General features: G+C 53.6%; 1 protein-coding gene across 1 annotated transcript in view; it reads left to right on the top strand.

The window, feature by feature from the left end:
* The first annotated feature begins 3,564 nt into the window (after positions 1-3,564).
* LOXL2 (lysyl oxidase like 2) overlaps positions 3,565-18,639 on the top strand; it is a 31,503-nt gene continuing 16,428 nt past the window's right edge. The window contains exons 1-4 of the mRNA XM_062617001.1: positions 3,565-3,823; positions 8,705-9,141; positions 10,142-10,317; positions 18,360-18,571. Coding sequence (XP_062472985.1) covers positions 8,775-9,141; positions 10,142-10,317; positions 18,360-18,571 — 755 coding nt within the window. The 5' untranslated portion in view covers positions 3,565-3,823; positions 8,705-8,774. The remainder of the gene's footprint in view (positions 3,824-8,704; positions 9,142-10,141; positions 10,318-18,359; positions 18,572-18,639) is intronic.

Here is an 18,639-nt window from a genome sequence, read left to right as displayed (position 1 = left end):
GAAGACCGGAAACTTGCATTCCAGTTGGGAAATCTCGGTGCAAACCGGCCTCTCCTCACCCCTTGTGTGAAAGGTTAAAGAGAGAAACCCAAGGAAGATGAATGCGCTGTCCTTGGGAATGTGCTGCTCCGTGTCCAGGCTGCCGGCGCTGAGAAGGAGCAGCTGCTCTCGTGGACAAGGAGACGTCATCCCATAGGCACGGATCTGTTCCTCAGGGCTCCAGGTTTGCACCCGTTGTGGTGCATGGGCCTTCAGAGGCTGCTGTAGTCAAGGGGCGTTGAGGATGCGCTGCATCAAACTGAACAGGGCCTATCCCAGATCCCCCATGAGGTTGATGTGTTTGCGTGGGCTCTTTGGTGGGAGCCTGGACTCCAGCAGAGAGCTTGGGATGCTTTTGTAGAGCTGTGCCTTGGTGGGCTCATTGTGGGGGCTGCGGAGCATGGAGAACGAAGCTGCTGATGGGAAGTGAGCCTGAGGTGGTCGTTGTGTGCATTGCATTGAGCCTTGGACTGGAACACATGAAGAGAAGGGGAGAGCTCAAAGGACCGAGGTTATTTCCTATACAAAATGAACCTCCTTTTTCCAGCTTTCCTGGCTGCACGTGAGCTGTGTTGTGCAGGAAGCCCTCCCTGAATAGAACCAGCATCCCTTTACAGTCCTTTTAACAGCAGCTTGTAGCTACCAACCAGCAGGGGATGGGCAGCTCCAAACTCCTGGTCATGGAAATTCCAGTGGGATTAAACCTCTCCATTGGTTTAATGCTCTTGAGGGAAGCGTGGCCCTGCCCCAGAGCTGCTGGTGGGAGCTCAAAGCAGGGCTCCAGCTCTTCACTTCCACGTTGGTGTCAGAGCTGCCACGTGTCGGTAACACCCCGCAGCGAGCTCGGGTCCTTCAGGTCTTTATTATCACCAAGCCCATCTCGGCACGGAGCTCAGTGTGTCTGCTCTCTGAATGGGCAAGGCCAAGTTGCCCTGTGGCTCCAGAGAGTCTAGGGTGTGAAAAGCCCCGTTTGGGGAGGCAATGAGCCTTCCCCTTGCAAAGGAGCGGAGGATTGGAGAGCAGAGATTACAGCACCTAATAGCGCGTACCTAATCTTCGGGAGCACGGACCATGACTGCGGCTCCTTGGGCCAAACCAGCCTTGACTTGTCCATGGGGCAAGGTGTGGCCTTCAGGCTGGTGCAGAGAGCATGCAGGCAAGGGCGGTGGGCCTGAAATGGTGACTTGGCACGGCTAAGGGGTAGATCCAGCTGGAGCTGGGACTTGCACATCACTATCAGTTCAGTCTGGAGCCACTGCATGCAGGGAATGGGAGCCCAAAGAGCAGTGAGGGCGCAGCTGAAGAGGTTGGGAGGTGCTGGGATGGGATGGCCGGTTGCCTGTTTGTGTGATCAGATGATGCCCATCCACTTGGAGCACTTTTTGCTGTGGATTCCACGCTTTTGAGAGGTTTTCCTGTTCTTTTTTTTGCTGGGTGCTCCTCCTCTGGTTTTACCCAGCTGCAGTATGAAGGGGGCAGCAGATTCCCTGGCTTACCTTGGGAAGCTTTGCTGGATTCCTGCTGGATGTCGCACTTTATGCAACCAGCGAGCTCCTCCATCAGCTGGAAGCCCTCATGGCATTTGCTGCTGTATCCTTACCCGACCCGGGCACTCGGCAGACATTCCTGGGGCAGGCTGTCATGTTGCTCCATGCCCTGCTCGGCAGACGCTCACACATTCCTTCCTCTGGCCAAGCTGCTTCCAGCTTCCTGCCAGTCCCAAAGAGCTCTGCTCTGTGGAGCTGCTGCTGGGACACGTTTCATCCCTCATGCCCCCAGCACTGACCGGTCCAGCCAGGCTTGAGCCTCCCCACAGGGCTCTGCTGGGAGCCATGGTGCTGTGTGTGGTGGTTCGCTGCTTTCTGGTGTGTTTCTTCTCCTTTAACAGCACAGTTGATGCTGGGGATGCTCTGTGGGAGGCTTTGCCAGCACTGGGAATGTGGTTGCCATCACTCAGCCCATCTTGTGAGCTGGTAAAGGCCACTCTTGGTGGGTATCTCGGAAGCCTGCGATGTCAGTGAGTAACGAGGCCATTCCTGTGCTGAGCCATCAGTTCTGTACTAGAGCATTCCATGTGGCACCTGAAGCAGAGAGCAAGACACTTTGCTGGCCACCTTCCCATCTTCTCTGGTACCATTCAGCAAAGGGCTCTGACCTCAAGTTATCCCGAGCTGTGTTACCTCCTGCCTGGTTCCCTTCTGGTTGCGGCTTCCTTTCCTGCTGATGCCCAGCTCCATTGCACGCAATATCCCTTTCCAGTAAGAGGTGGCATGGGAGAGCGGGGAAGCTCCGCACAGCAGTGCCAGGGCAGCTGGGATTGCTGCTTTCCCTGTGGCTGGGGTTGAGGAAACGGAGCCGTGCTCTGGACAGGAAGCAGACATCGCTTGGTGGGGGAATAGTGCTTGGGAAGTGCTGAAAAGCCTGGGGCCGGCTGTGTCCGTGCAGGGTTTGTCATTGTAGGACTGGGAATGGAGGCAGGGATGTGGGTGAAGCACTTGAGCTTTTCCAGGTGATGAACAGAACTGATTGGAGGCTCGATGTGGAATCAGGCAGGTCTAAGCTCGTGCTAGGGAAGGGCTTGCTGGGAAGTCCTTTACAAATACGCATATACTGAGATTAATGGGCTATTCCTTTGGAAGCTGGCCTTTGGGAATCCCTTTGGGAATCCCTGCTGTGTTTCCTGCACCTCTTGACTCTCTGCTGACTGAACATAGATTTTGCTACCCAAAGCCAGTGAGAAAATCTGTTTCCATTCCTTGGGGCATGCTGATGCTTCAGCGCTGTCCACAACCGGGCCAGAAAACCCAATTCCAAGGTGATTCCTGTGTAATAGAGGCCGGAAAGCCACTGTGCTCTTGTTATTTGCATGGGTAAGGAAGAGACAACTGCTGTGACACACTAAAAGCCAGTGAAGAGGCCAGTTTTCAACCAAAGGGGGTTTGTGCCTTTAAAAGGTTGCAGAAGTTGTGTCTGAATCGCATACAGTTGATTTAGCTGCTGCTTGTTGATAGCAGAACTGTTTGAACCAGCTCCGAGCGGTGTTTCTCGGTCCCTGCTCACACCACAGATGCTCTGAACCTTCTGACAAAGCAGAGCTCAGGCTGTTTGAGCTCTTGCATGAAGAGCAGTTAGCTCTACCTGCTTCGTCTCTGGGACATGGAAGAGCATGGAGTAACTTGCTGCAGGTCTACATGGCTTGGTTTGAGCTTAAGGCTGTTTGAAGAGCTCTAAAAGCCCTTTCTGGCTGCTGAAGGGTTAAGGTGGGTAATAGCTTCAATGGAGTATCGAAGAATTCGAGGTATTCAAGGGGAGATGGAAGCTGCAGACTGCGCGCTGCGGGAAGGGGTGCGGGTGTGAGGATGCTCTGCCCTAGGACCCCGCGCTCCTGTGTCTTTGTAGAGAGCTCTGGGAGGCTCTGACCTGGATTGGGGTGCTCCGGGTCTGTGCTCGCTGTGATTGCGCCCTGCATGGACGCGTTTGTCCCGGGGAAACATTCCCGGTCCCCCCCCATTTCTGCCCTGCGTGCAGCCCTTCTGCTCGGGTTACAAGGCAAGCCCATGATATCACCGCTCACTGGGGCTGGAGGGGCCGGCTCTTGGGAGGGGTTTGCTTCCCTGGCTCCAGTGAAATTGGCCAGGAAGCAGCCGCTTCCCGCACCACATCGCTCCGGCTGCGGGAGGCTCCCAGCGCCGCGGGCACCGCTCGGCTCGGCCCGGCAGGAAGAGCTCCATGCGGCAGGACCGGGCATCGCTCCCCGCCGGCGCAGCCCAGCGCTAACGCCAAGGTAACGGCGAGCCGGAGGTGAAGGGGGTGATGAGTGCTTGGAGCGTTTCTGACGCTCTCTTGCTCCGGGGGCTGGGAGTTGGAGCTCGCTGCTTCCCTTCTCTCTCGGAGCTGTTTTCCTTCCCTCCGGTCGGTTGGTTCTGCAGTGGGATGTTCCCATGGGACAGGGCTGCTCCTTCCAGTCCTGGCCCCCAAGACTTGCTTTGGCAGAGGTGGGACAGCCCAGATGCTCAGTGCTGATGGCAAATGTGTTGTGAGCAAGGTAAAGGTCTTCCCCCCGCTTTGCTCTCAAGATGTGCTGCAAACAAGCCCAGGCAATGCATGTGCTGTGATACTGCTAAAATCGGCTTGATTCGGAGCAGAAAGCTGCAGCCCTGGGTACACGATGCCGGGTACACGATACCAGGTACACTTCAGGAGCAGCTGAAGCTCTCCTCTCTGCAGAGCTGCTCTTTCAGGGGAAAGGCTCCAGGGCAGCAGATGTTTCCCATTGGCAAAGCAGTTTTGTCCCTGGTTAAGGAACTTTCCTGCTCTCAATTGCTTGGGATTTGCAGCCCTCACCCTGTCAGCACCGTTCCTTAGGGCTGGTTCATCACAGGGGTGCTCAGGATGGCTCCAGGATACTCAGAACCGGGGGAGGTTTCTCTCTGTGCTGACCCTTCCCCAGGCTGCTTTTATTGCCTTTTATGAGCAATGAACGCGTCCAGGGGCTAAATCTGAAAGCAAATGTGCATTGCTTCACTTGAAGAAATAGATCTGGGAAGAGGCCTGGATTTGGAAGCCGTAGGAAGCGTTCAGCTGAGCCCTTGCATGAAACGTGTTGGCCATGGACCAGGCTGTTTTGGCCTGCAGAAATCACTGCATCCTTTGGAGAGCAGCACACTGCTAAACATGGATCTCATAGGTGTTATCAGTGGTGTAAAGGGCTTTGGTTGGGCAGTTGCCACAAACACTGGCTCTTTGTTGTTAGACCTGTAGCTGTCTTTGAAAGAAAACACAAGCCAGGAGCCTTTTCCTTCCTAACTGATGTGTTTGTCCATCAGGGCTCCTCTAGCTTCAGCAGCGAGTGATGGCAAGCAGCATCCATCCCTGGGCTATAGGTGTGTGCTTGCTGCCTGGTCAAAGTGCTCTGTTGTACTTCATCCTTACCACTTGGCAAGCACTGCAGACTGTTTTCTCTTCCAGACAGCACATAGTTCATTGAGTTTTGGGAGGAAATAAAAGAACCGGGTGTCTATGTAGGTACGTTTGAGTGTGAAATAGATGCCAGAAAGTTCTTTAGTTATCAAGTGATGTTTCTCTCTCGAGTGAGATCTTGTGGCTGGTAAAGCCATGGCAAGGCTCTAGCTTTGCCTTGTGTGAGCTTTCCTTCTGTGAGACGGCACAGTGGGACTTGGCTCTCTCTTTCCCTGCAGCATCCCCGCAGACCAGAAGCAGCAAATTGCATTTGGAAGCTCCCCTGATGCTTCCCACCAGTTGAATTTGGTACTGGTTGCCCTTGGCCAGCCTGCAGTGATGTGGAATACCTTCCTTAAGGTAGCTCTCAGGTTGCAGGTTTTGCTTTCTGAGCAATGGCAGCTCTCTAAAGCGACTGTGGGGCTTGGGCTTTGATGGGGCACATGGTTCTCTCCTGAGCTCCTTATCCACTGAGGTAAACCCTGTTCCTCTACCTCATAGGTCTCTGCTGTAGATTTGGGTTTATTGCCATTGCTTGGTGTATCTGGGCCTGCCAGTGACATGTATGGGTTCATATTTTAAGAGGAGGATCTGAACAAGAGGGCTCTTACAGCAGGGTTGTCATCAGTGGGGTTTTAACCTACGACAGCATCACCTCTAGTGCCTGTGCAGGGGAGCTGAGCCTCTTGGGACAGTGGGGAATGTACCCAAGTGAGTGGTAGCATCTCTGTTCACTGTAATAGCCCTGGAGAGGGGCCCATGTGATTGCCATTGGTTTGCCTGGAGAATGCTCCTACAGCAGTGGGAATCCCGCTCCTGTCCCACGGCTGTGCCCGAGGAATGCTCTTTGGGCAATGGGGCTTGGAGCTGGAAATGCAGCGGGAGGATTCCTGCTTGGTGCTCCCGGCTGAGAGGCAGGCATGCAGCAAGGTCCGAGTGCCAGTTGTGTCTTCCTCCCAATGGATGCCAAGCCCCACGGAGCACTGCTGGCTCTCCAGGCACAAAGGACTCAAATCAACCCCTCCAGTCTTCCCTTGGTTGTCTGGATAAGGATGGAAGCAGGAAAGCTGGTTCCTGGGTTGATGTGAGCTCATCTCTTGTTTGGATCATTGGGTGGCCTTCAAAAAGGAATTCCTGTTGGTAGGAACAGGTTTGGCTCTGGGGAGATCAGAATTCCATAGGCTGCACCAGGGAAGCCTCTGAAGAAGATCAATATTATCTTGCAATGAAACTGTTCTTTCCTTATAAGCCTGCATCTGTTCCCTTCCAGACTGAGCCTGAAAAGGGCTGACTCAGCAGCCAGCAGGAGCGTGCCTTAAAGCCTTCAATTACACAGTAGTGCAGTGATGGAGAATCACCCTATGGCCTCAAGCAGAGGATGGGGAGCCAGGAGACCTGGAGCATTTTCCTGTTTTTTCCACTGACTTTATTCAATGGGATTTTTCATGTTCTCTCTTGGAGGCTTTTGAATGGGGAGACCAAAATATATACTTTTAGGATGACATCACTATTAAATCTGGAGGCCGTTAAGGAAAGGGAGTGAGGGGAGGAATGAGCCCTGCAATAAAGGGAATAGTCAGCCCAAACCCAACGTCCTGTGCTGCTTTATCAACCCTCTAGACCAGCTCTTGTGTGCTGGATGCAGTTGTAATGGCTCCCAAGAGCCAGAGGTGGAAGAAGCTGTTTCATAGCCCATATATCTCATCCCAGGGACTAGCGGGGAATCTGCTGTTGAGACTTTCCAGTGTTTTCCCTGTTGTTCTTTGGGGCTTGTTGTTCTGACATGATTCTGCTGCTGTTTGGCTTGCCTCAGTGGGAAGTGGACGGAGGGATGGATTGACGGAGGGATGGATTTATGGATGGATGGATGGACAAGAGGGATGGATGGATGGATGCCGCTGCCTCTCCAGTGCCGCATCTCCCTGGTCCCTCCTGACCAGCCTTGAACAGAGGCAGAAAGCCAAGAGCCCTTCTCAGTGCCACGGTGTTAGGTGGCTCCTCTGATCACGCTGGGCTCCTGAGGCTTCCCCGCTATACCTGGGCTGCTCTTTCTTGTGCCAATAACATCCCCGTGCCCTTATTCCCCTGGATTCTGCTTTTCCTGACCTCGTGACTGAGTCTGAGCAGTTTCCCTTGAACACCTCTGGGTCGGGGGGTTCTGTTTCGGGGGCGATGCGAGCACTGGGGAAGCTTTGTGTCCCGCTGTGTGAATGCATGGCTGTTTGAAGCGGATGGAGACGGGACCTGGAGGAGAGGTGGGCTCTGGGTGCCGTGCTCGCTGTGCTGCTGTCTCCTGGAGCACTGCTCAGAGCCTGCAGGGAATCCCTTTAGGATTCGCTTCCACAGCTGGAATAGGACTGGAGGGGGGATTCTGGAATGGTTTTCCCGTCCCTTCCCCTGACAAAGATGAGCTACGATGCTCCATGTCCTGAGCACACAATGTGTGTCCGAGTCCTTTCCCTCGGGAAAGGCTTGGGATCGTGCTCATGCAGGCTCGTTCAAATCCCTTTTTGCTGGCCCTGGACAGGGGGCTCTGGGGCAGCCTTATCCTCGGGCCAGGTTTTCTGCTCTAAGCTTTTGGGGAACAGAAGCAAATGTGGGGCAGTTTGGGGGTGTTCGACCCCTTTGGCTTTGCCAAGAGCGACGACGACACCTCCTGTATTGACCAGAATCCCAATGGGCATCTCCCAGGCTGAGCTCGGTGTCAGGTGTAATAACCTGGCAGGCTGTTGCATGTTTTAGGGATAGCAGAGAGCGGGAGTACGGGAGCGTTTCGGTTTCTAGGCATCTGGGTTTGGAGCCAAGCCTTTCCCCTTCTCCCTCCCCTCTGGTGGCTGCCAGGAAATAAGAGAGTTTTAAAGGGCTGGGAGCTGTTTCCCACCGCACTCTGGCATTGCTTCATTTGGAAACTATGGGATCCTCAACCCCCCGTGTGCTGCTTGTCCGCTCCATGCACTGGGTGAGGCTGGGGACGATGGGAGCAGGCAGACGGGGACCAGGATTTAACTCTGCATGGAATCCCTCAAATGAGTCAGTAAATTGCTGGTTCCTGCTCCGAATGCCAAGCTTATGGAAGGATGGAGCACTTGTCTGACCAGCAAGGCCCTGTCCAGGCTCAGCAACCCAAAGCTGGAGACCATTAGTCACTACTCCATTGACAGACAAGGTGAGCGAAGTGTCTGTGTACGGTAACATGTCGATTCCCTATAGATGGAACCAGACACGCAGCAAGAGAAATACATCCATCATTGCACTGGGAAAACAGATGTCAATAGGAATAGCAGATTGTAACACATCTCATTGCCTTCTGCTTTTCCACTGTTCAAGGGGTGGTTCTGGCTTCCTTCTTGAAGGAAGGATGGGACAAAAAGGGTTCAGTTGTGTCCTGGTAGGATTTGACCTGAGGTTTGCTGGAGCCACTGAACTGCTGGGTCTGCAGAGAAATAGGAAAATCCATTGTGTTTGCAACCTGTTCCTATAGGAAAAAAGGGTTTTCCAGCTGAAATGATTTGGCAAGTTGCCCTAAACTTAGCTTTAACGGGAGGGGGTTTTCAGCTCCTCCACCCCACAAGAAATCCTGTACTTGACTTTGGTCATCACAGGCGTCATTGGACATGGCCTGTTCCTCAGCTCTGTTCCCTGCTGAAGCAAGAGCTACAAAGTCCATGTGGTTACCAAGCCTTACCCAAGCTTTGTTCCCCTCCAGGCCAGGCCCGCAGCACCTCCCTGCACCGACCGGCAGCTGCTAGCAGAGGCTTTGGCCCTGAGCACTGAAGATGGGCAGATCCCTGGCTTTCATCTTCATCCATAACCACTGTTTCATCGCGCTGCTCCTTGCCTCCTTGAGCCCGCCGAGCCTTGCCCAGTACGAACACTGGCCCTACCTCCCCGGGTACCCTGAGCCCCCCCCCCAGGTGTACCAGCCCCCCCAGAGACCAGCCAACGTGCCCAAGATCCAGCTCCGGCTCGCAGGGCAGAAGAGGAAGCACAACGAGGGCCGGGTGGAGGTGTTCTACAGCGGCGAGTGGGGCACCGTGTGCGACGATGACTTCTCCATCCACGCCGCGCACGTGGTCTGCAGGGAGCTGGGCTACGTGGAGGCGGTCTCTTGGCTACCCAGCTCCAAGTATGGGAAGGGAGAAGGTAAGGACATGCCAGGGAAGCAGAGACTGCGTGTCTGCAGCTCCCAGGAATTCCAGAGCTCCCTGTCCTGTTTAAGATGCGGTGATGCTTCCTACAGGCATCCCCAAGGCAGCCTCTTCTGCATTGGCAATCTTCAGACAAGTTTTGGTACCCCAAAACAGGGGAACTGTTTGTTGGCTTTTGCACCCTGTAATGTAGGGGCCAAAGTGCAGGGGAGCACCATGTGCCCAGCACTTTTCCATAGGGAAAATGAGCCCTTTGAGAAGGGGAATCTCAGAGATGCCGCTGAGGTTTTTGCTCCTATGTTTTGGAGGTGGCACCTATTGATTTTTGTCTGTTTAACTTGGAAGTGAGTTCTGAGGGACCTGATTAAAGAATATCTAATACATTATATGTATATGCATGTACATGTGCATGCCTGTGTGCACACACGCTTTTGGCTGGGGGAAAAATGGCCATTGCAGTCTGGAAACTGGACCTGGCCGTTTGCTTTCCAAGAGCACCCAAACCCCAGCAGGTTCCAGTCCATGGGGCTGTGTTAAAGCTTAGGCAAGGACCTGCTTTTGAGAAGCCAGGGTGTTCAAGCAGAGCTTGAGCTGCTCCTCCAAGAGCTGTGATGAGGATTGGAAACGTGATGGAAAGAGAGGGCTGATGTGGTGTGATCAGAGGTGTGATCGTGCCAAGCCGAGGGCACTGGTGATGCTGTGTGCTCCGAAGGGGCTGTCATCAGAGGAGGTCAGCACTGACTGCATCAAGGACCTGCTTCACTCTGAGCCTGTTCATTACCATGCAGATAAGGGAAAGGGAAAGCTGTGGGGCAGAGCTGGTTCCCGTTAGGAAGCACTCAAAGTGAATCATGGATGTTCCTTAGCTGGTTTGTTCAAGCTCGCTTCAGCAGCGCTCTCTTTCCCTGCCACAGAGCACAGCACCTTGCTTGCTTCCAGTGCAACCCAGATGCACCCCTTCCTCGAGGCTCAGTTCTGTTTCCTTTCCCCTTCAGGGAAGATTTGGATGGACAACGTCCACTGTAACGGGAAGGAGCCCACCCTGGCTGCATGCACTTCGAACGGCTGGGGAGTGACTGACTGCAAACACACCGAGGACGTGGGGGTGGTCTGCAGTGAAAAGAGAATCCCTGGCTTCAAGTTTGACAACTCCCTGCTTAACCAAATAGAGGTAAAGGTGCTTACGGCTGCACACTGCTGCCTCGGAGGCATCCCTGTCTGCTGCTGGACAGCGCGGGTTACCCCAGCTGCACGCTATGGTTAAAGCAAACTCAGCAGTGCTCCTAGGCACTGGCTGAAGATGCAATTTTCAGCTGGTCAGACCACTGCGTGTATGATAAGAATCTGAAAGTGGGGGTTGGGGGTTGGTTTTAATAGCATAAGGGATGAGAAAATAGGTTACTCCTGTTCTGCAGTCACTGTTTAATTGCAAACTGGTTTATAGCTTTTCTATGAATGGATTGAGAGGCGTGATGGGTGCCGTGCTCATAGACCTTCCATCCGGGTGACTTTGGTGGTTCATAGGATTAAACAATGAGTTTTCTTCCTGTCTTTACCTCCCTTTTGGTACTGGGAACAACTGGGAGGTCTCCGGCATAACCAGGGGTGAGCTGGTAGGGTTTGGCTTGGAGGTGAATAGGGCTTTCAGCCATGACGTGGAATGGGAGGATTTAGGAGAGAGATAAAGCTATTTTTGCACAGTGTGGTTAAGCAGAGCTGAAGTAACCATGATAACTGGATGGAAATATTTGTGGGAACGGGGGATTAGTGTGCAGGAAGTGCTGAAAGGGGTTGAAGAGGGGAAAACGTGGGCTGGTCACTGGGGGAAAGGCTCTGGATTGCGCCTGGGTTAGGCTAAGTGCTTGAATCACCACCCAGGACCGTTGTATTCTTGCAGAATAAGGAGCTGGGAAGAACTAGGGGAAGAAAGTGGTGTTTTTCCTTGGGCTTTTCAGGTTGGAAAGTATTTGTGGTGACTCCGCTCCAGCTCCCTTGTTTCAGGTGCTCTGCTGTGCCAGTGTGTTCGGTGGCTGCTCATGGTCAAAAGAGCCCATCCAGTAACTCCAGCCGAATCCTTTTAAGCAGACAGGGAATCCAGGATGTATCCCATCACAGCGAGGTTTCCACGCCTGAATCTTGGCTTTGTTCATGGTCTCAAACAATGGATACAGCTGCTTTCATCACTCTAGACCCAAATCACTCTGGCAGTTACAGCACAGCCACTGGTTCCCAGCATTTCCCTCTCCTTTAGGAAGCGCACTGCACGGGTGAGCGGGCACCATTCAACACCTCCATGGAAAGCTCCTTGCGAGGGGGCAGATGTGGGATGTGAGAGCCAAAATGCCCTTCCTTGCCTTGCCCTTGCTTCGCTTGGCTCAGGAGGGAAAGACGGCTTTGCAGAGGGATCCAGCTTGGGATCCTGCCTCTGTCAATGGCACCGTTGTTGCTCAGGGAGTGAGGCGAGCTCATGGAACATCACTGATGGCTTTGGCAGACGTGTGCTTCCCAAAGCCACAGGGAAGCCTCACAACGGAGGCCTGGAAGAAAAGATGCTTTCGTCTAGACGGAGGTCACTTCTCTCTTGTATTAATCATAAAGGCTTTAGAGGGTCTGCTTTTCCATTAGCTCAGCCCTGGGGTTTGACTAATGAGTTGAGCACATTGGGTAATGCAGGGCGTGCTGGTGCTGTGTGGGTGCTTGAGCTTCATGTATGAGAAGTAAAATGAATCAGAAGGTTGAAGCAGTTCGTGGAGCAGAAGCCTGGGTCATCAATAGGAGAAATAGATGGAAGAGAAGTCATATTCCCCGTGCCCTGATAGTGCCTGGGAACTGTGGATGGATGAAGGCATCCACTGATGTGATCAACAACAGTATGGGGGGGGGACACACGACACTTGTTGCTTCTGCTTTATGAAACCCAACTGACTTTACCTGTATCCCTATAAGATCATTGGCAGCTGCAGGGTTCTTCTCCCACTGGTTGCCTTGCAGCAGGACCAAGGCTGAAGGTGATGTGCTATATGCATTTTTAGGATGCCATTGTGGATGCGCTCTTCAGTCACAGCTCCCTGCCAATGGGGAAACTCCTTCCCCCTTTCTCAGCCTTCCTCCTCTCGATCTTTGCTTTCCCTCAGCAGCTGCTGTGCCGTAGTTTGAGCCAAAGCTGATGAACAGGGTCGCAAACTCCCAACCAGGGAGGTCAAAAGGCTGGTGTGAACGTACGCTGGAAGTCTTTGCTCTCTCCAGCCCGCCTGGGAGCCCTGCACGTCATACCTCCCATCCACCAGAGGAAACGGCACTGGTTTGCAAGCTGCTGGTCCTTTAGGCTGTGGCCCAAAGCTTGCCCAAGTGATGTTTTCTCTTTGGAATGAGACCGGGGGTTGAGGGGCCTGGAATTCTCTGCTGTGGTCAGGTCTCTCCACCAGCCCCACTGGCTTCAGTTATTGCGCTGGCAGAGCTAAACCCGCCCAATCCCAACCTTTCAGATTGCCCTCAAACTGCTTTTAAACCAGGCTTGGCTGGAAATAGGCCTGCTTTAAGGCTATGCTCAGAGCTTGCATGTTCAGTGGTACCTCCCTTTGCTTCTGACAGGCAGAGTTCACACTTGTGAAAGCCCTCGAGCCATTTGCTTGGCCTGGGCAATGCCCACCTCTGCATCTCCCAGTCTAGAAACACAGCAGATAAGAGGTGTAGGATGAATTTTTCCATCCCTGTAAACCACTTGGCTTACACACATCTGTGCTCAGACCTTTTCCCATCGCAGCTCATACTTTGAGGGTTAAGTCACTTCTCTTCCTGTCCCTGAGCCTTTCCATCCCCTGCCTGTTGGGAAGGGGCAGTGCCTGACCCTGCTTCTGTAAGACAAGTTGCTTGTCACAGCCTGAAGTGGAAGGTTTCAGTTGAGGGTGAGTGATGGACGGTGGTGATGAGATGAGAGACGGGCAGGAAGAGGTTAATCCTGTAACAGGACAGAGCTTGGGGCAGGTCTGAAATCCATCAGTGCCTTGTAAAGGGCAGCGAAGCTCCATCGCTTTTGCTTGGTGTTTTCTGCAGCTTTTAGCCTTGGGACTTGTTCAAAGGGTTCTGTCTGGGAGCGTGATGAATGGGCAGAGCAGAGCAGCCCTCATGGGCTGCTGCCAGCTCGGAATTAGCCCGGTCCCCTTTTAGCTCAGGGGCTGCACAAACACCGGGGGTTGCTCGCCTTTGCAGAGCAGGGGAGCAGTGTTTGTTCAGCACCGATGTGTGATGGCATCAAGTGCGTTTCTCACAGGGGCTTTTCCACCTCCTCCTCAAAGCATCTGGACTGCATAGGCAGCGAGTGGAGGGAGCAGGGCTTGTGCTTTGCCTTTGTTATTGCCTCTCTGCCTCTGGGAGCATTAGGAGGGGGAAAGCAGGGACGGATCCTGCTGGAATCGCATCCTCTCCCTTCCTGCAGACCCGGTGAGCTCTAGTTCCCATCAGTGGCTTGGTGGCGCAGCTCGGGTTCTTGCCTTGCAGCTCACAAGTGTCTGAAAGCAGCCGAGTGGGCAGCGTGGTCCTGCCTTAAGCTCCTTTATGGAGTGCCAGGGGCTGCACTTTGAATGCCTGCACAGGCTCCAGTGTTTTCCCAGGTGTGTGCAGGATGCCAGAAGCTCTGAAATCAAAGGGATCCAACGAGTGCTCACAAACCCAGGAGCAGGGAACGCTCTTCCAGGCCATGCAGCCACTTGGGGCTGTCCGGACACAGCACAAGGCCTCCTGCAAGTGCCTAAATGGGCTGAGCACCAGTCCGAGGACCAACTCCTGCCCTTAATGGATTTCTTGTATAAATGCACATAGTGAATTCAGTTTAACCCAGAAACACCCCTAACAAAATATTTGTTGTCCACCCTCTTCCTCCGGGTGCACAGAGAGGCTGCAAATAGGACATACTCTAAATATATCGCATTCCTGAGCACATTACACGCTCACAAACAGGTCTGGTACCTGAGACCAGCCCCAGCTTTGGCCAGACGGTGGGCAGGCAAAGTCTAGCTAAACACAGCAGCTATTTCTGGCTGCCTCTTCCTTTCTGGGGGTATGTGAAGTATAAAGGAACCTCACTTCCAAGCCCAGTGGCTCAAAGGCTCTGCTTATCCCATCTCAGGCTTCAGCTCTCTGTCTTGGCCATTCAGTTCTCAGGACATTTGGCAATGAAAGGTTTCTTTGCCTGTTTGTTATGACAACAGTGGCTTAATTTCTGTCCCCTTGGTGTAAATGTTTGCTTCTCTCAGCATAAGCCCGTGTGCAACATCAGTGCTGATGCTTTGTGAGCCTAGCGGGGATCTTCAGCGTCTCCTCTGCAGCAAACTCCAGCTGCTATTAATGAAGCTGCTTTGGGATAAATCACTGCTTTCCTTTAGTGCTGTAATTGAGGGGGGGGGGGGGTGTGATAGCTGGGAGCTGCTTCCCTCAATGGGCTCTTTGTGGTGGCTTGTGGCATGTCGGGGTGCTGAGTTTGCTGGGCAGAGACCTGGTGCCTGTCCCCTACCTGGAGGTGTGAGCCATGAACCCCACAGGCAGGGCTGAGGAAGCACCGAGGCTGCAGTCCCTGCTTGTCTCCTTGCCCTGCCTGCATCCACCCTCGTGCTGGCTGTGGCACCATCTCTCTGTTGCAAAAGACAACGTTTAACTGAGCCCGGGAGCAGGGTGTGATCTTGGTGTGGTTTGCAGTGGGGGGGTCAGGTAGTGAAGGAGGTTTCCTTGCAGCATCCGCTCCAGCTTGTCTGGGTCAGGAGAAAGGAAACGGGGAAAGTAAAAGCTTTGCTCAGCCAGAAACCCTCTGACCACGATGTGCACAGGACAGAGCAGCGTCCTGCCTGGAGCTGAGCCTCCCACAGCATCTCCAGGGCTCTGCTCCTGCCTTCTCTTGCTCCTGTCACCAGTTTCTTTGCTCTGGTGCTTTTCATCGTCCTGCTCTGCACTGGCAGTGGCGAGGCTGCTGCTGGAGCAGTTCACAGCTCAGCAAAGGCCTTGGCTTTTGTCAGTTCCAACCCTGGCCCCTAATCCGGGGTTGCTCTCTCAGCCCTTACCCTTTTGTACTGCACAAACCCAGAACAAAAAGCGCTTGCGGTCCCACACAGCATCACATTCCCAGGGGATCGCAGTCCCCCATCGGCCACCGGCCTTGGTCTCGCAGCATCCATCTCCCTGTGTTTGTTTAGCAGCTGGGACTTTGTCAGTGACTCGGAGGCACGGCTCCAGATGGTTAAAGCAAAACAGATTCCACCCATTCCTCGGGATGTGAAGAGAGAGCTTTGTGAGGAGTCGGCGTCGGGGGGCAAGAGCTGGGAGCTGGGACTTCAGTGGAAGCGAGCGCAGGGTTTGAAGAGGGGAGAGGAGATGCCCCGGGGTAAAGTTTGTGGAAGGAGTTTGGTTTGTGTTTTTAATAGTGCAAAAGAAATCGTTTCTGGTCCAGGCTGCAGCCTTAAAGCCTCTGTGTTTGGGAAGCCAAGAACTGGAGCTCCACTCTCCAGGAGAAACGATGATCTGCATCGCTTTCTGCATCTTAAAGCAGGAGAGCAGAGCATATGGGTTAGGTGGGGACAGAGAGAGCACCTCCATCCCCTGCCCTGCGCTCCTCAGCATCACCACTGGGGATGGGCTCCATCCTGGTGCCCTTGCTGCCTGTTTCGGGCAGTTTCTCTGTCCTTGGCTGTTCAGACCCATCCCAGGCAGGTCTCTTGCTGCTTCCTGACCAGTCCCACTGTGCATGGGGGGTGTTTCAAGTGAGTGCTGGGATCCTCTTGAGCTCACTCCTGAACCGGGTCTCTTCTTGTGCTTTGTGGGTAGAAATCCCCCCCAGAGCTTTTCCCTTGTACTGAGGGAGCTGTGCTCTGGCTCTGGGCCTGGTTTTCTCCCTCCCTCCCTGCTTTGCATCCCTCACACTGAGCAAACCGCATCCATCAGCTCTGGGGCTCGAGTCCCTGTTTCCATACCTATAATCAGGGGTGCAGCCAACCCGGTTGTGTTTCCTAGAGGTACCATTGCTCTCTGAACGACTGCTTGGCTCCTGCAGCGTCGCTGAAGGCTTTGCTTTATGGCTGATAGGGGAGGTGGGAGCTCACCAAGTGCCCATTCAGGTGCTGAGCGCGTTGCTTTGTGATCCCTGGGAGGGTTTAACCAGTTTCCCTTGTAGCTGCAGTGCGTGGCTTCAATGTGAGCAGAGATAAAGCTTTCAGAGATGGGTTTTCCCTGTTGAGGGGACAGCTTGTTGTGGGTGTTTGTCTCCACGTGTGCACAAAGCATGGGGAGGGTGATTTTGGTGTCTGTTGTAGCCATTAAGGATTGTTTGCTTCTGATTTTCATGTGGAGCCTGTTTTCCCCATCAGGGGCTCTGCATGCTGGTGTTGGATGATGCAGGACATCTGCCTCCATGTGCATGATTGAGCGCTCTCAGGGTAACAGAACCTCTGCAGCAAAGCCATCAAAAGCTGCAGAATTAGAGGGAGAAAACTCCTGGTTCCTGCTCCTTGGGAAACCTGCGGCTTCCTCAGCTTCATCCTTTGGTCTTGAGCCTTCTGCTATAAAGCTGAGCTCTACAATGCCTTGAGCTGCTCTATGAGCAGTGCTGTGCTCTGATGCTCCCCTCTGGGAGTGGGAAGGGGATTGGGGTTGCTCTCAGCCACATCATGAAGATGTCATTGCGTGCCGGTCTGCTATAGCTATCTGAGGACTGAAATACCCTCCAGGGAGGGAAATGATGGCTCAGTTCTTGCTGATTTGCTCACTTTGCTTCTTCATTCTTGGCAAGTGCAGGCAAAAAAAAACCATGACAAAGGAGTTGGACTCACTGGAGAATCCCAGGGCAGAGCAGGGTTTGGGTTTGTGTCTATGTCAGCATCTCCAGGGGAAGAGAGATGTGTTGTGGGACCTTGCTTAGGAGAAACTCTCTGCATTGCAGATGGACTTCCAGACTACACAGGATGCAAGTTTGCTCTGGCACCTTGGAGTGCCTCAGATCTAACAAAGTCAGGTATTGCTGTGGTGATTCTAAGAACCAAGGCCCAAAGCGTGGCCCCGGTATGAGCAGCACTGTCCCAAGGGTAAATCACAGCAGTTCATTTTCTAGGTTTTCCATGGATGCTGAGCTGCTGCAGGGAGGGAGGAGTCAGTCGTGTGTTTTGCTGTAAAATAGGTGGTAAATAGAGATAATAAAGGGGAAACAAGGAAGAAGAAAAGCCTCAAGTGACTTGCCCCAGGTAGTGCGGGCAGAGCAGGGGCAGAGCTGAGGTTGAAGGGGAGATGCCCGCTTGGTCTCCACTTGCCTGGCTGCTGTCGGTTGTGTCAGTGCTGGAGATGGATGTGCCACGTGTCACCTGCAGGACCCTGCACGTCCTGCTGCGATCTCCTGCCTTAGCACCTCTGCCTGACCGGGAGCCTTGTGTCTCTTTAAAGCTCTGGGCATTCTTCTTTTCCAAGTCATTGGATTTGAGCAGAGGAGAGAATTCCTGAGCTCTGATGTAACCGTCAGCAGGACCACGTGTGTAATGCCGGTTTTGACAAGAAAAGGTCTCCTTGGAAGCGAGTTATAACGTTTTCAGTAGCTCTTTTGTACAGCAGTGATTTTCCAGCCCGACTTTGCTCCTGGGCTCGGGTCCCTGCAACGCTGGTTTGTGCCGTGCCCTCACGTAGGCTCCGAATGTGAAATCCATTCAATCTCCGTGACTCATTCGCTGTCCCAAGGAATGCTGCGGCTGGAGGAGGACCCTGGCCTGGGGAAGCAGCGAAGTGCTGGTGTCAGCACAGCAGGATTCCAGCTCTTCCAATGCCTGCCCAGGCCAGGAAGGGGAGGGATTCCTATGGGCTTGATGAGACCCCCAGTGTGAGGCTCCCACTTCCCTGCACCTTGCCAGCGTGAAGGTGGCCCTAGCAAAGCTGAGCTGGGTTCACTTCCATAGTAGCTGAGACCAAACTAATGCCCCCGTGCTTCTGAAACAAGCCCTTCAGTGGGTTTAAGTGGCGAGGGAGATTTCTTACACAGCTGTTTGTGAAATCACAGGGTTTCTTTCCCAGTGAGGAGCAGCATCCTCTTGCGCGGGCTGGAGGATGGGGTGGCACAGGGTGGAAAGGTCAAGTTGCTTCCCTGCTGTGTCTTTTCCTACTGCACCTCTCTAAGCAGAGCTGGGTTTTGCTCCCTCCTCGAAGCCGTTTCCTTGCAATCCAGCATCATCTCTGTTCCCTTTATGCTTTCAGAACATGAACATCCAGGTGGAGGACATCAGGATCCGTCCCATCCTCGCCACCTACCGCAAGCGGGTGCCCGTCACGGAGGGCTACGTGGAGGTGAAGGATGAAGGGGCCTGGAAGCAGATCTGTGACAAGCACTGGACCATGAAGAATTCCCGCGTCGTCTGTGGCATGTTTGGGTTCCCGAGCGAGAGGAAATACAACACCAACGTCTACAAGTAAGAGCAGGGCTTGGCGCGAGGGCACCAGCGGCTTCCTTTGCACACTTGGGTTCTAGCTGCCAAGT

Source organism: Pezoporus occidentalis, unplaced genomic scaffold (assembly GCF_034315485.1).
Source record: "Pezoporus occidentalis ecotype Australia unplaced genomic scaffold, CSIRO_AGI_Poc_V1 ctg191, whole genome shotgun sequence".
NCBI classification, from domain to species: Eukaryota; Metazoa; Chordata; class Aves; order Psittaciformes; family Psittacidae; genus Pezoporus; species Pezoporus occidentalis.
Note: the sequence above shows the minus strand (reverse complement) of the source record. Positions and strands in the feature narration are given on the sequence as shown.